Raw genomic sequence first — 17554 nt, 5'->3', positions numbered from 1 at the left:
CTTCTGGGGGAGGGGTGTCTAGTCTTCTAGATTTTCTGCATAGACAGTTCTGTAGTATGTGTACAAAGGAGGTTTGATTTCTCCTTTCCCAGTCTGTGTACCTTTTATTTTCTTTTCTTGTCTTAACTGCTTTTGCTTGGACTTCAGAATAGTGTTGAAAAGGAATGGTAAGAAGGAGTTGTCCTTTTTTTTTTTTTTTTTCCTGTTTTTAGTGGGAAAGTTTCTAGTTTCTCACAGTTATATCAGTTGTTAGCTGTAGGATTTTTATTTATTTATTTTTTTTTAAAAAAAGATTTTATTTATTTATTTGACAGACAGAGATCAGAAGTAGGCAGAGAGGCAGGCACAGAGAGAGAGAGAGAAAGAGGGAAGCAGGCTTCCTGCGGAGCAGAGAGCCCGATGCGGGGCTCGATCCCAGGACCCTGAGATCATGACCCGAGCCGAAGGCAGTAGCCCAAACCACTGAGCCACCCAGGCGCCCCGCTGTAGGATTTTTATAGATGTTCTTTATCAAGTTGAGGAAGTTCTCCTTTATCTTACTTGCTGAGAGTTTTATTAAAATCACAGATGTGTGTTGAATTTTGTGAAAATGCTTTCTGTTCATTTATTGATACTACCACTTGATTATTCTTCTTTGCCTCTTGTGTGATAGGTTTCATTACTTGATTTTCATATGTTAAGTAGTTGTGCATACCTAGGGTAAATCCCACTTAGTTGTGGTATACAGTTCTTTCAGGACATTTAAAATTCTTGATTTGCTAATTTTTTTTTTGAGGATTTTTACATCTTTGTGAGAGATCTTGCTCTATGGTTTTCTTGTAATGTCTTTATCTGGTCTTGGTATTAGGGTGACGCCCTCATAGAATAAGTTAGGAAGTATTTCCTCTATTTATGTCTTCTGGAAGATGTTGTACAAAATTTGTGTAGCTTCTTCCCTAAATGTTTGGTACAATTCATTAGTGAACCCATCTGGGTCTAGTGACTTTTTATCTTGAAAGATTATTAGTTATTAAGTTTCTTAAAATAGAACTATTCATATTTTTTATAGGTAGTATCTTTCAGGGACTTGGTCTGTTTCCTCTAAGTTATCAAATTTCTGGGAATAGTTCACAGTATACCCTTTTATCCTTTTAATGTCTTCAGATTCTGTAATGAAATTTCTTCTTTGATTTCTCATTTTAGAAATTTGTGTCTTACTTTTTTTTTTCTTAATTAGCATGCCTAAAGGTTATTGATTTTTTGATCTTTTTGAAAAAAACTTTTGCTGTCGTTTATTTTCATTGTTGATTCACTGTTTCTAACTTCTTTGATTTCTCCTCTAATCTGCTGCTTGCTTTTGCTCTTTTTCTAGTTTCCTAAGATGAAAGCTTATTAAATGATTGATTTTAGATTTTCTCTTTTCTATTGTAGGCATACAATGCTATAAATTTTTCTCTAAGCACTGCTTTTGCTGCACCTACAAATTTTATTAAGTTGTATTTTAGTATTCATTTATCTCAAAATATTTTAACATTTTTATTGAAATTTCTTTGACTTGTTTTACTTAGAAATGTGTTGTTCAATCTCCAAGTATTTTAGGATTTTCAGCTTTCCTTTTGGTGATGATTTCTAATTTCATTGTAGTGTGAAGTATACACTGTATGATTTTTTTTTTTCTAAGATTTTATTTATTTATTTGACAGAGATCACAAGTAGGCAGAGAGGCAGGCAGAGAGAGGAGATAGGAGGCTCTCTCTGCGCAGAGAGTCCAATGTGGGGCTTGATTCCAGACCCTGGGATCACGATCCGAGCCGAAGGCAGAGGCTTTAACCCACTGTGCCACCCAGGTGCCCCTACACTATATGATTTTTATTTTTTCAGATTGTTAATTTGTATTTAATGGCTCATAATTTGGTCAGTCCGATCAGTGCTTTAAGTGAGGTTGAGAAGAATGTGAATTCTGCTGTTAATAGATGAAGTAGTCTATTGATGTCAGTTATATCCAATTGATTGGTGAAGTTACTGAGTTTACCTAGGTCCTTACTGATGTTCTGCCTGATATTTTCTAGTTCTGCCATTTTAAAAAAAACCTCTTATAATTTTGACAAAATAAAGGAAACTGCTCTTTGTACTTCATTTTGAGAGTGAGAACTGATTGGAGAAATGGACGAAGTAATCAGGTCAGCATAGAGAAAAAAGTTCCTCATCATGAGAAGTGTACTTAGATACTAGAAAAAATGCCAGAGAGAGGTGGGGGTGGGGGCAGGTGGAAGGGATGTTCTTTTATGTAGGGTATCTTTGAAACCAAGCTAACTGAAAAAATGGGAAATTTTCATTCTTGAAAATCATATTTAACACAATGCCTAGCACATAGTTACTACTCAGTAGATACTTATTTAATTAATGTTGGGTGTCCTTAGTAGTAAGAAAAAAAGACAATCTAGTTACAACCAGTTTAATGAAGACGACCTGTACAAACAGAATAGATTCATATGTGGCCAAGGAGGATTTATAAAATTGATAGAACTTTAGAATAATGTTAGGGTGGCTTCTGGAAAATACTAAGTATAAACAAGGCTTTTAAAACTATAGTTAGAACAAAATAATTAGATTAAGGGTTGGCATAATGTTAAGGGAAAGGCTGGAACTCATCATTTATTTATATCTTCTCCACTGAGGGAAATAGTTCTAAAGCTGTACAGAGTACACAAGGCAAAATGTACAGATTTCTAAGACAGAGTTGGATGTGCTCAGTAAAATGAGACACTCAAAACAGTGAGTAGAGGATAAGAATGAGCCGGATTATTGTTCTTAAGTAAAATCTCCATGAATTCAAATTTTCAAAATCTTGCAAATGTTCCCAAATCGTCATTAGACATCTTGGTATATGATCTGAAAGCCTAGGGTGGACTTTCTTTTCAGAGCAAGGTGGTTACAGAGCAGGAAAGGTGTACTGATATGTTTTTCCTTTAAAGGTGTATTGGTATAAAGCTAAATCTGTGGTACTTTAAATAAGCTTCAATATATAGTGAGTATATTTTTATATTTAACTAATTCAACATATACTGGTGAGAGGAGTATATATTGGTACAGTATTTTTAGAGGGAAATTTGGCAGTAAAAATTTGTATGAATGTTTTATAAATGTTCATCACAAGAAATCTGTCCTACAAATACATTTGTGTAGTTGAGAAAGGATAGATGACAGTATTGTATACGGTGGTAAAAAATTAGAGACATGCTAAATTTTCACTGAAAAATGGCTTAAATACTTTTAAACAATCATTTAAAAACATATACATATTAAGAAATAATAATTAAAACAAATGAGGTAGAGTGTCCACAGTGCTTTCCTTAGTGAAAAATGCAGATTGCATGGCAATATATAAAACATACCATTTTTGTGTTTCTTATATAAAATTTTGTAAGCTTGTATGTTTATAGGAATTAGGTAAAATGAATCTTCTGATTTTGTTCTTCTTCCAGGCTTCGGTTCTTAAAGTTCCTTTTTCTTTTTCTATTTATTTGAGAATAATTTCAGTAATTTCTATAAAAAATTCGAGTTGGATTTTAAAGAAAAGGGTTAATTTGTATGCAGCATATACCCCCAGTCTCTCTTAAGCTGTCTCTTTTAAGTTAGTCCTCTTCTCCCCCAACCTCTAGCAACCATTGATCTGTTCTCTGTACTTTTCTATAATATCTCATAAATGGAATTATATAGTATGGAGATAGTCTATGCACTTGAAATTCATAAATGTTGTGGCATGTATCAGTCAGTAGCAGTCTTCCTTTTAATTGTATGGTAGTATTTTTTTTTAAAGATTTAAAAAATTTATTTGATGAGAGAGCAAGCACAAAAGCAGGGGAAGCAGCAGAGAGAGAGGGAGAGAGTGAGCAAGCGAGATGCAGGCTTTCCACTAAGCAGGGAGCCTATGCTGGGCTGGATCCCAGAACCCTGGGATCATGACCTGAGCCAAAGGCAGATGCTTAACCAACTGAGCCAACCAGGTGCCCCTGTTTGATAGTATTTCATTGTATAGATGTACCATATTATATATCCAATCACTTGCTTTAGGCCATTTGGGGGATGTTTCCAGTTTTGGGAAATTAAGAATCAAGCTGCTAGAAACATTTGAATGTATGTTTTTGTATGAATGTAAGCTTTCTTTTTACTTCGACAAATACCTAAGAGAGAGATTTCTCGGTCATGGTTAATGTATATATAACTTTTTAAGGAATGGCCAATCTTTTTTTGAAAGAGTTTATTCAGTTTTTTCATTCCCTTTAGCCATATGTGAAATTTCCTATTGTTCTGTCCCCTCACCAACACTTGAAATGGTCTTTTTAATTTTAGTCATTCTCAACTCTCACATGACCCTGAGATCACGACCTGAGCTGAAACCAAGAGTCAGAGGCTTTAATCGACTGTGCCACTGAGTGCCCCTCTTTTGCTTTCTTCTTTACTCTCTTGATAGTGTCCTTTGATGTACAGAAATTTTTGATTTTTTTTAAACATTTATTTGAGAGGGAGCATGCATGCGCTTGCGACCAGGGGAGGGGTAGAGGGAGAGGAGACAGAATCCTAAGTGGACTCCCCGCTGAGTGCGGAGCCTACTGGGGGCTTGATCCCATGACCCGTGAGATCATGACCTGGACCAAAACCAAGAGCCAGACTCTCATCCGGCAGACCCATCCAGGTGCCCCCACAAGTTTCTGATTTTGATGAAGTCTGTCTTACCTGTTTTTCTCTTGCTGCTTGTGCTCTTTGTGTCATATATAAGAAATTAATGTCACATAGAGTGTCATGAAGTTTTTGCTCTGTGTTTTCTGAAAAAGTGTTTAATAATTTTAGCTTTTACATTTAGATGTTTGATCTATTTTGAGTTAATTTTTGTATATAGTGTCTGGTTAGCGTACAGCTTTATTCATTTGTATGTAAATGTCTACTCTTCCTAGTATCATTTGTTCAAAAGACTGTCCTTTCCATGTTGTATGGTCTTAGCACCCTTGTGAAAATTCATTTGACAGTGTATGTGAGGGTTTATTTCTGGGATCTTTTTCATTGTTCTTTGTCTTTATGCCAGAAACACAGTATTGATTTTTGTCACTTTGTGGTTAAGTTTTGAAATCAGGAAGTATGAGACCTCCAACTGTGGTCTTCTTTTTCAGTGTTGTTTTGGCTTTTAGGAGACTCTTCCTTGAGATTCCATACAAATTTTGGATGGAATTTTCTATTTATGCAGAAATGTAATGGGGATATTGATATCCATTGTTTTGGATAGTGTTGACCTCTTAACAATAATAAGTTTTCCCATTCATGAACAGTGGATGTCTTTCCATTTACTGGTATCTTCTTTCATTTCTTTCAGCAGTGTTTTGTAGTTTTCAGTGTACAGGTCTTTCACCCTGGTTGTTTATTTTTTATTACTATGTTTTTAAACAATTTTTTTTTTAAAGATTTATTTATTTAATTGAGAGAGAGTGAGAGAAAGGGCAGGGGGAGGGGCAGAGAGAGAGGAAGAAGCAGACTCCTCGCTGAACAGGGAGCCTAATGCCGGACTTGATCCCGGGACTCTGGGGTCATGACCCGAGCCCAAGGCAGACGCTTAACTGACTGAGCCACCCAGGGGACCTGGTTGTTTATTTTTAATTATTTTATTCTTTCTGATAATATTAGAAATCGAATTTTTCCTTTCTTGCCTTCTTGATTTGTTCATTGTTAGTGTACCCAAAAAAAACCCCACCAAATTGTTCATAGTAATTTTTGTATCCTGCACCATTGATACATTATTCAGTTCTAATAAACACAGTGGATTTTTGTATGTTATTTGTACCCTGCAACTTTTCTTTACTAATATTTTATTGCTGTTGATTCTCTGAGATTTTCTGTATATAAACTATTATGATGCCATTTGTGAATGCAGATAACTTACTTCTTTTCTGTTTAGGTGTAATTGATATCTCTTTCTTGACTAATTGTCTCTTGTCTCTTGCCAAAATGTATAGTGGTACATTTCTAAGGATGTGGTGAGAATGGACATTATTGTTTTCTTCCTGATTTTAGGACGAATGCTTTTATTTTAGTCTTTCACTATTGATGAAGCCACCTATGTATTCTTCATAAGTGGCCTTTATCATATTAATAAAGTTCCTTTTTTAGTTTTTTAAAATGTTTTTATTATGAAAGAATATTTGGCTTTTTGGTTTCCCTTGAGATTGTGCCAGATGCTTTCTGTCGTAATTTGAGATGATCATGTAGCTCATTTTTCTTTCTATTAATGTATTAAATTGACCATTGTTTTTAAGTTGAATCACTCTTGCATTCCTGGAATAAATCCCACTTGCCTGTGGCATATATTACATTGAATATGTAGTTGGATTCTGTTTGCCAGATTTTTTTTGTTTTTGTTTTGTTTTGTTTTTAGGATTTTTACATCAGTATGTCTGTTCAGATTTTCTATTTTTCTTGGGCCAGTTTTGGCAGTTTTTATATTTCTAGGAATTTGTTTAACAATGGGTTATGTGATTTATTGGCATACAACTGTCCCATTCTAATAATCTTTTTATTTTCTGTAAGGTGGATAGCAATATCCCACCTTCACCTGTGAGATGATGGATATGTTAATTAATTTGATGAGGAGGAGTCCTTCACAATGTATATGCATATCAAATCATCACGTATGCTTTAAATATCATACAATTTTATTTGTCAGTTATACCTCAATAAAGCTGGAAATAAAATAATTTTCTTTCTTTTTTTTTTTTTTTTAAATAACAGGATTGACTTTGAGGTTATTTAAAAAGTTTTGAGTTGGACAGCACTTGGTTCTTTTGCTGCATTGTGGAAAGACCTCTTCAGCAATGATTACTTCAGAGTTACCAGTGTTACAGTAAGTATTACAGTTTTCTAATTTTTTTAAAAAAATACCACATTTTTTTGTATATGAAATGCTTTTTTTAATGACACACATCAGATAGGTTCTCTGATAGTTGAGCAGTATGTCTAAAATCAAACAACCTATTAGATTGTGTAATTACCATATCTCTGCATGGCCCTTGCTGTAGTAATATCAATATTTTTGTGTTATTGAGCAAAGATGTTACTCTCCTTATCAGGGGTTAGCATACTATGACCCATGGCCCAAGGCTGGCATGCTGCCTGTTTTTTATAAAAATTTTTTATAAATTTTTGTAAATTTGTACAGAGCCATTCTTACTCTTTAACAAATTGTTTAACTACTTTTGTGCTACAAGTTGTGATAGAAAATGAATCGCCTGCAAAGTATAAATATTTTGTTGGACCATTCATTATATACAGAAGTATATAAACGCCTATCCTCTATCATACTGTTTCTCTAACACATACCCTCCTACCTCCTCCACCTTCCTTTGCTGAGATTGCAATTGTTGGGCCATTCCGGTTGCATTGGCATTTTTAGTAGTATCTCATTAGATTTGTTGGAATTGTAGGATGGATCTAGAATTGGGTCTTATTTTGTATTCTTTGGGAAATACAATTAGTGTAGTAGCAGATACTTTCTTTTTTGTAGGTTTCATCAGGATACAAATTAGGAACTTGCATACTGTGATCCTGTATGACAACAATGGTTTAGATATAATGAGAGTGATCAACGGTTTATGTAATTATTTATATTTGTATTGTCCTGGTTCATTTATATATCTCTTTACTAAGAGATTGTAGGCACCTTTTACCTCATTTTCCGGCCTTGTGTTTTTCCTTCAGGTATCTAAGAAAAAAAGGTGTCTAAATGTCTTTACCTGCTTGAAAAACCATCCATACCTATATTCCTTTTTTCCCCCAAATACAGGAGATAAAATTTAAACCCTTTCTAAGTATTTAACTCCTGTCTTAATACTTCTTAACATAGAGATTTTTGGAGGTCTCCACATAATATTTTCTTTCTTTTTTTAAATCTTTGTCCTGCCAGCAGTTCCTACTTAACTCGGCTCTTACCTGGCAAACTCACTAATACTATAGGTCTTAGTATATGTGTCATGCCTCCAGCAAAACTCTTCTTTCCACTCAGAGTTGGGGTAGGTGTCCTCCTGTGGTTTTGTAATGTTCTTTGCTTTTCTTCTAGTACCATACTTTAACATAATGTTTTATAACCCTTGTTTCTGCCTAAACTGCACTTTTTTATCTTAGACTATTAGTTGTTAGGTAGGCCCAATAGAAATATGTCTTTGATTAAATATGGAACAGAGATTGTATTTAAATACATGTTGCATTTAAGGAGACGTTACATTGATACAATAGTATTTAACGTCATTTTTTTGGTGAGTAACTGAATTTTTCTCGTTAAAATGTAAGCCTGTATTATGATTATGGGTAGTGGATAGTGGTGATCTGTTAGGTGGATAAGTGAATTTTGCATTCAGTCTGTCAGTGGGAGATTGTACTCTTGGTCAAGTTGAGATCTAAGGAACATAGGTTGGGGGCATACAGTTCTCTGAGGATTTTGACAGATATTATAACAGCAATATATTACCTTGTTTATTCCAGCCAGCCAGCAATACCATGTCTGCATTTTGTAAGTGAAAAGAAATATGTTTCTTAGTATTTGTAAACTTCAGTTTCCATCATTTGTAGTGAAGACAGTATATTAGAAATTGATCTTGGGGTTCCTGGGTGGCTCAGTCGGTTGAGTATCTGACTTTTGATCTCATAATTTTGAGTACAAGCCCCATGTTGGGCTCCATGCCATCTTTTTAAAAAAAGAGGGAGAAAAAAAAAGATCTCTATGATCTCCTCAAAAACAAAAATATTTTGACCCAGCAATTCTTAATGTTTAGTTCAATAATGATTATTGTAAGTAGACACAAGAACTAGTGAATGACATTTAAAAAAAATTTTTTTTGTGGCCTTATTATTTCTTAGCTTATTTAGATAATGTTATCACTGATGAATTTGTCACCTTTGTGGTGTTTACTGTTAGGCATTGTGAAATATTACCAGTTACCACATATTTTTATATTCTGCTACATAGTACAGTATCTGAAGGTATGTTAGGTTCTTGAGAGAAAGAGCATGTAGTAGAGATCAGTCCATGTTTTCATGAAACTTACATAAATAGGTATTAGTGAAGTAATCACAAATATATAGATCTGCCATTGAGGTGCTAGGATGATAAATTAGAGAATTTTGTGAAAATTTTACCATGAGCCTTGATTTAGTCTACTCTTCTATAGAAAAGAGTTGAGCTTAACTCCGAAGCAGAGGAAAGGTTTGGGAAGAAGAGATCAGAGTATTAATTTCAGATTGAAGGAATGGCATTTACAGAGACCCTGAGTTAGGAGGACTCATGGTATGTTTGAGAGACTGAAATAAAGCTCTTCTTTCTCTTTTTTCTTTTTTTTCAGGGTTGGGGATAGAGATTTACATGAGATTAAGGCTTGTGAGTAGAGTGGGGCTATATCATACAGGGACCTGCTTAAATGATAATAGGAATTTTGAATTTTTCTTTTTAGGGATAGTAAGAAGTCAGTTTAGGATTTTAAGCGTGGAAGAGATGCATGGGATAGATTTAGAAAATCACTCTGGTAGTATAGTGATTATTGGGGAGGGACAACAGTAGAGGCAAGGAGACCTTTTAAGAGGAGGGTATTGCAGTATGCAAGCCAGTTATATTGACAACTTGAGGTGGTTACAGTGCAAATGGAGAGAGGTAGACAGAATTTAGTGTCTTAGGGAATAAAAATTCATTTTTATAAGATTTGATCTGATTCTTCCACTCTCTTCTGTCTAGTAGTAGTATAAATGTGAACATTAAACATTGGCAGGGTATTTGTAGGTTTTTTGCAGCAGTTGGTCAAAGTTTGAATTTTTGATCAAGGATTCTGTGTCTGTCCTAGAGAGCCAATTTGTTACTATATAATGAGAGTTAACTGTACAAGATAATTGTTTCAGCTCTTTAATAGTTTAAAACTAGAGACAGTCTGAGTGCTCATGGAAAGGGAAGTAATTAAATAACTTTCCTATGTATTATGAAGCATACTGTATTATGAAGCATACTTTTCCAGAATTCTGTGTACTTGCATGGAAGATTCCTATTAATTAACAAATTTAAAACAAATATAGTTAGAAGAAGAAAATAAAACAATGAAATAAATTGTATATTGATATGTATTTATATATGCAAAATCATAAATATTTATGGCAGGGTAGTAGTCAAACTGTTATTCTTCAGTTTGGGATTCAGAGTTAGGGTAACTCTTCCTTGTATTCTTATATCCTCCTATTGCTTGAAGTAAAAAAAATTACATATGTATTCTTGTATATTCTAATAAACACACATTTATTAGTATATGTGTATACACATATATACACATATACTAATTGGAATGTATTAGTAATTTGTTGATTATAGCTATCATTTTTTAAACTGGCTGAAGTTGGCAGAATTAGAAAATATATTGTACCTTTCTCTTTTATCAGTAAAGTGTAGTGCTCAAGGATAAATTATTTTCACTAATGGGTTATGTATTACATGCTAGACCAGACATGTTCCTATAGTTGCTTTCTGATTTAAAGCATCAAAAGCGGGGCACCTGGGTGGTTCAGTGGGTTAAGCCTTTGCTTTTGGCTCAGGCCATGATCTCAGGGTCCTGGGATCGAGCCCTGCATCGGGCTCTCTTCTCAGCGTGGAGCCTGCTTCCTCCTCTCTCTCTGCCTGCCTCTCTGCCTATTGTGATCTCTGTCTGTCAAATGAATAAATAAAATCTTAAAAAAAAAAAAAGGCATCAAAAGCACTAGTAGATTCTGTCCACACAAGAGAAAAAGAAAACATAGTATTTGCAGTCTAGTATGCTAGACATGGAGATGGAGAATTCAGGTCTACCTAGAGATCTAAATATACTGTGCCACATATTAGGTATGTGACTATAAACAAGATAATCAGATTTTCAGATCTTGCATTTCTTTGTATTGATATAATGTGTTTTCTTACAAGGTTTTTGTACATGTTTGTTGTAGATAATGTATATAAATAGCACACAGTATATGTAAACATAATCGTTTTGGTCTGTATTGAGAAAAATGCAGTATGATTTATTATTTTTTAGTGGCGGTGAATAAGATGAGCTAGATCAGGAATTGACTACTGCTAGTGGCTCAGAGTTCTGTTTTTATGTTTTTAAAAAATAAAGTTAAAAAAAAACCACTTTCATTCCAGTATAATGAATATACATTGTTATAGTAGTTTCAGGGTAAAATACAGTGATTCAGTGCTTTTGTGAATCCCTTTACTGACTTTTATAGACATACTTATTTTTACTGCTTCCTGCTTTTCCTACTCTTGCTTTATGGTATTTCCCTCCATTTAAAAAGTCCCCTTTAACATTTTTTGTAAAGTTGGCTTAGTAGTCATAAATTCCTTTAACTTGTGTGTGTCTGGGGAACTATTTCTCCTTTTATTTTTTTTTAATATTTTATTTATTTATTTGAGAGAGAGAAATCACAAGTAGATGGAGAGGCAGGCAGAGAGAGAGAGAGAGGGGTGGGGGAAGCAGGCTCCCTGCCGAGCAGAGAGCCCGATGCGGGACTCGATCCCAGGACCCTGAGATCATGACCTGAGCCGAAGGCAGCGGCTTAACCCACTGACCCACCCAGGCGCCCTCTCCTTTTATTTTGAATGATAGCCTTGCTGGATTGAGTATTCATGGTTGCAGGTCTTTTCCCTTCTGTACTTTGTTCAGTGACAATATATTATGCCACTCTCTTGGTCTGCAAAGTTTCTGCTGAAAAATCAGCTCATTGCCTGATGGAGTTTTCCTTGTATATAATTGTTTCCTTTTCTCTTGCTACTTTTAAAATGCTCTCTTTATCACTTTTTGCCATTTTAATTACTATGTGTCTTGGTGGACACCTCCTTGGATTGATTTGCGGGGGAGAGGGCTTTCTCTACCTCCTAAATATGGATTTCTTGTTTCCTTTCCCATATTCAGGAAGCTTTCCACCATATTTCTTCAGATAAATTTTATTCCCCATTTTCTCTCCTTTCTTTTTCGGCGTTCCCTATAATGCAAATGTTACGCTTATTGGTGTCACTGAGTTCCTTAAGTCTATCCCCCACCCCCAAGATTTTATCTATTCATTCATTCATTCATTCATTCATTCATTTATTTGTCAGAGACAGAGAGAGTGAGAGCACACAAGCAGGGGGAGCAGCAGGCAGAGGGAGAAGCAGGCTCTCCGCTGAGCAAGGAGCCTGATGTAGGACTCCATCCCAGGGCCTGAGGATCATGACCTGAACCGAAGGCAGATGCTTAACCAACTGAGCCATCCAGGCATCCTGCTTGAGTCTGTTTCCATTTATTATTATTTATTTTTCTTTCTCTCCCCTGTTCAGCTTTATTGTTTTTCATTAGTCTGTCCTCTAGGTTGCTGATACATTCTTCTGATTCCTCTAGTCTACTATTTATTCCCTCTCGTGTATTTTTAATTTTAGTTATTGAGTTTTTCATCTCTGAATGGTTCTTTTTTATATTTTCTACCTCTTTTTTAAGGCTCTCTTTGAGGTCCTGTACTCTTTTTTCAAATCCAGTGAGTATCTGTTACTTTAAATCTTCTCTCAGGCATATTACCTTCATTTCATTTTAGGTCTCTAGCTGTGATTTTTGTCCTGTTCTTTTATTTGGGACACATTCCTCTGTCACTTATTTGTGTCTTATGTTTTATCTCTCATGTTTTAGAAAAGTCGGCTATTTCTCCTCCTATTGAAAGTAATGGCCTTATGAATAAGATGTCCTCTAGTTCCCTACAGTGCATTGTCCCCTAATTGAAAACCTTTGGTTTCGGGGGTGTCTTCTGTGAATGTTGTATGCATTTTGCTGTTGTGGGTAAGCTGTATTTGCCTTCAGTTTGGTCCTCTTTAATGGTTCTTCCTGCCTGTTGTGGGCAGAGTTTAGTTCTTTGTTATTAGTGTGCCTTTCTGGGTGGCCTTGGGATTGAGTTAGGTCGGACCAGACATTTGCCAGAGCTCCAGTAGCATCAGACTGCAGGTACTATCTCATGAGAAGCTTTCATTGGTGGGAAGTGCCTGCAGGGACCTCCAGGGACTGCATATGGGAAGTACCTGTAGTCAGACCAGCTGTCTGCCCCAAGTCCATTGCCTGTGCTGCAGTCAAACTGGTATGTGTGGTTTTCTTCCCCTTTACGCAGGGCAGGAGTCACTTTGCACTGTTCCTAGTCCCTGCTGGGGATGTTAGCACAATTCCATACCTATGATACAGCTTTGTCTAGACTCATTTGGAGGTGGGCCTGGAGGGGGCAGGTCCACAGGAAAGCATGGAGGTAAGGGTGCTGTTAGCAAGCTAGATGGAGAGTGTGTTCATACTAGTTCTATATGTGTCCATGTATCTAGGCTGAGTAAGAGGGAGGGAAATGGCGCCTGCCAGCTCTTCTGTTCTTGGAGGAGTCTCCCAAAGATCTGGACACCTTCAGCATATTCACTGAGATTAGTAAACAAATCTCTCTTCCTTAACCCAAGTCATTTTTCAGACTGCTGCTTCTGCTCTGAATCTCCCTGGAGCTGTTTGTTACTGCTATTTCACGGCTGCCCCCCCACCCCACCCCGCCTTTTTTTTAAGGGCAAGGACTCGGTTTCCCATTGCCCTCCAGCTCTCACAGAGGCAGCCTGCTAATTTTTAAAGTTTCTGATATTAAGCCCTGGTGATGGTGAGAACTTGGAAAGTTAAGCTCCTCTGGATTTTAAAGCCAAATGTTACAGTGATTAGTCTTCCTAGTATGGGTCCTCTATGCATGGGGTACCTTGTGTGCTTGGTGTGGTATCTGTTCTACTCTCCTGTCTGTGCTGGTGGTTTCCTGACCTCCCTTAGACAGTCTTGTGGGTCTGTTTGGCTCCCAGCAAATCTTTGCCTTTCCTCTCCTCTTTGATGTGGCCTCTTCCTAAATTTGCCTGTGGGGAGTCTGTTAAAACAGTCTTGGTAGTTTTCTGGGTTATGTAATCTTGATGTGGGTGGTTTCTAGGTCTACCTGTGGGTTGATGTGAGCCTAGGATCTTCCTGCTCTCCACCTTCCTCAGAAATCTGTCTTTTTTCTTTTTACAGTTTTAAAGATTTTATTTTTATTTATTTATTTGACAGACAGATCACAAGTAGGCAGAGAGGCAGGCAGAGAGAGAGGAGGAAGCAGGCTCCCTGCTGAGCAGAGAGCCTGATGTGGGGCTCGATCCCAGGACCCTAGGATCATGACATGAGCTGAAAGCAGAGGCTTTAACCCACTGAGCCACCCAGGCGCCCCTCTTTTTACAATTTTAAATACCAGATCACCTTTGAAGATTTGCAAATAAGGAAATATTGCGATGTTAAGAATCTTACTGGCAATACGTCAGGTATTTATATTTATGCCTTGCATGAGGAAACTAGAAATAGTTAAGTTGAAATTAATTCAGGGTATTATTAGTCATGATTATTATGGTAATAATCGTGGACAGAATTGGAGAATTATTATATGGGGGACGTCATGGGAACACTTGTTAGCTAATGGCACAAGAGGAAGATTGATAATGATTCTAGGAGTATGAGTAAGACAGGATAACGGTGACCATGATAAATTTGCGTAACAACTTAAAGTACACTTATGCATTATCTAAATACATCAGTTAATTATATTGCCTTGAGCAGAGAGCTAGAAATAAGTCAGTGTTGCACTTAATTTTATATGTGGTATTTCGTAAATTTGATGTGGCATTCAAAGAAGCATGTTACATGTGACTTAAAAATCTTGAATTGTAGATGATCAGGTCTGTTTTTAAAACCTTTTAAAATTTAAATTCAATTTAATTAACATATAGTATATTATTAGTTTCAGGGGTAGACTTTTTGATTCATCAGTTGCATATAACACCCAGTGCTCATTACATCAAGCACTCTCCTTAATGCCCATCACCCAGTTATCCCATCCCACCACCCATCTCCCCTCCAGCAGCCCTCAGTTTGTTTCCGGTAGTTAAGAGTCTCTTATGGTTTGCCTTCCTCTCTGTTTTTATCTTATCTTTCCTTCCTTTATGTGATCCTGTTTTGTTTCTTAAATTTCACATTTGAGTGAAACATATGTATTTGTCTTTCGCTGACTTATTTCACTTAGCATAACACCCTATAATTCCATCCATGTCATTGCAAATGGCAAGATTTCATTCTTTTTGATGGCTCAGTAATACTCCATTGTGCGTGTGCATGTGTGTGTGTACACAGACATACATATACCACATCATCTTTATCCATTCATCTGTTGATGGACATCTGGGCTCTTTCCATATTTTCACTATTGTGGACATTGCTGCTATGAACATTCAGGTGCATGTGCCCCTTCAAATCTGTGTTTTTGTATCCTTTTGGTAAATACCTACTAGTACAATTTCTGAGTGATAGGGTAGTTCTGTTTTTAACTTTTTTGAGGAACCTCCCTGTTGTTTTCTAGAGTGGCTGCACCAGTTTGCATTCCCACCAACAGTGAAAGAGGGCTCCTCTTTCTCCACATCCTCTCCAACATCTGTTATTTTCCAAGTTGTTAATTTTAGCCATTCTGACTTGTGTGAGGTGGTATCTCATTGATTTTGATTTGATGATGTTGAGTGATGTTGAGTGATGCTGAGCATTTTTTTCATATGTCTGTTAGCCCTTTGTCTTCTTTGGAGAAAAGAGAAATGGGTGATCAGGTCTATTGATAATGTGTTGAAGTGATAGAAGTTATACGTCAAGTGGATGAGATCTCCCATCGAGTGTGGTATAAAGGGAAGAGTAGCAGATAGTAAAGAATTAAGTTTTAGGCACCCGACACAAAGAGGAAATGACACTGAGAGCATTCAGTGAAGCAGATGGAGAAATAATAGATTGTATGTTGGACTCCCCTTTGCTGTATTCCTTGTTCTGTATTTGCAGTTTTATGCATATCCTTTATACTGTTAGTAACATAAAATTTAATTAAGAAGTTGTTCATACTATGTATATCTTTTCAGTGGTGTATGCTAGAGCCAGCCTGTATTGTCTTGGAGAGTTAAATATTAAATTTACAGGAATTTTGTGACCCAGTGAAATTAACATTGCCATTATAAAGTTAAGCTTGATGTACTTAAAATTAAATAAATCATATTAAAAATAAATGTAACAAATCCTCAAATTCACCACTTTCTAATTATTTTACATATTACTATTTTATATGTTCTTGTGTTTTTATTTATACCTATTGTATTTTTATGGTAGAAATACTTTTTAGTGGTGTACTACTATTGTTTATTACTTCTCAAGTCTGTTGATACCATTTTGGCAATTTGAAGTTGTAGTAGGACTACTTACATTGAGAAAAGCAGCAAACACTACAGATCAGGGCTCAATTTATTATTTTGTCATTTGTCTATAGACTTAATGTGATGAAGTTATTGTTAAGAATGTAGGTTAAATTTAAAGGTATACCAGGTTTATAGCCATTATGTTATAATAACACTCATAGTGAGAAGTTTTTGTATTTGTATTTGAGAAGTGTTACTGATTCAGTAAAGAAGTTGTGATCTTTCATGTCAGAACTGTGTTTGTTCATCAGTTGCAGCCAGAGGTTAGGTATGGATACAAGAGTGGTAAAATTATCATTTTATGTGAATGGATTAGCTATATGGAATTCACAATAAAAATATTGTATATTTTTTTGTCAGTAAATTGTTACATATCCTTTATATCAGTAACATTTCTAATCATATATTTTTTTAAGATTTTATTTATCTATTTGACAGACACAGCGAGAGAGGGAACTACAAGCAGGGGGAGTGGGAGGAGAAGCAGGGTTCCCGCAGAGCAGGGAGCCCTAAGTGGGACTCAATCCTAAGACCCTGGGATCATGAGCTGAGCCGAAGCAGACTCTTAATGACTGAGCCACCCAGGCGCCCCTCTAATCATATTTTTTTGAAGAGGCAGTTAAACTTTTACTAGCACACTATTGACTTTCCTGATTTTACAGAATGAACAAAATTCCTCTTAAGAGTTAGTTTTTTTTGTGTTGATGAATTCATCTTTTACAACTGGATTTTCATTTATATTTTGTATAGCAGCTGCCATTTCCACAATCATTTCCTTCTCTTTGTTTATCTATTAATTTGGAGATTCATGTCACTCAGAGTTATGGGATACAGACAGGAAGTATAACATTTTTAGTTTCCTAAAGATTTTTTCTGGAAGTGGAAGAAAAAACACTTCTTACAGCCATATTCCAGGAGGTAAGGAAAGTAGTGGAACAGAACTGCATTGTATATATGAATTAATTTGTTCGCTAAAATAATATATCACGTTTTCTAGGGATTCAACTAATGAAACTACTGCCCATTCTGATGCTGGCAGCGAACTTGAAGAGACAGAGATCAAAGGAAAAAGAAAAAGGGGTCGTCCTGGTCGGCCTCCAGTATGTATTATACTTGTCTTTGTTCTTGTAATCGTTACTGAGTAAAGGGGCTTGATACAAGCTGTTTGTTAATTCTAGTTCTGTTAATACATATTAGAGATTCTTGGAAACTTTGCTTCATGAATTGGATTGACAGTGATCAGGAAAG

At 35.9% G+C, this 17554-nt stretch overlaps 1 protein-coding gene across 8 annotated transcripts in view; it reads left to right on the top strand.

Annotated features, from left to right (window-relative positions):
• STAG1 (STAG1 cohesin complex component) overlaps positions 1-17554 on the top strand; it is a 453259-nt gene that overhangs the window by 114658 nt on the left and 321047 nt on the right. For 7 of the 8 annotated variants that reach the window (XM_059162692.1, XM_059162694.1, XM_059162691.1 and 4 more), the window contains 2 exons: positions 6757-6868; positions 17304-17406. In XM_059162692.1, coding sequence (XP_059018675.1) covers positions 6840-6868; positions 17304-17406 — 132 coding nt within the window. In that variant the 5' untranslated portion in view covers positions 6757-6839. The remainder of the gene's footprint in view (positions 1-6756; positions 6869-17303; positions 17407-17554) is intronic. The other variant, XM_059162695.1, reaches the window with a different exon arrangement.

The sequence above is a fragment of the Mustela lutreola genome, chromosome 2 (genome assembly GCF_030435805.1).
Source record: "Mustela lutreola isolate mMusLut2 chromosome 2, mMusLut2.pri, whole genome shotgun sequence".
NCBI classification, from domain to species: domain Eukaryota; kingdom Metazoa; phylum Chordata; class Mammalia; order Carnivora; family Mustelidae; genus Mustela; species Mustela lutreola.
This window is presented reverse-complemented; position numbering and strand designations above follow the sequence as displayed.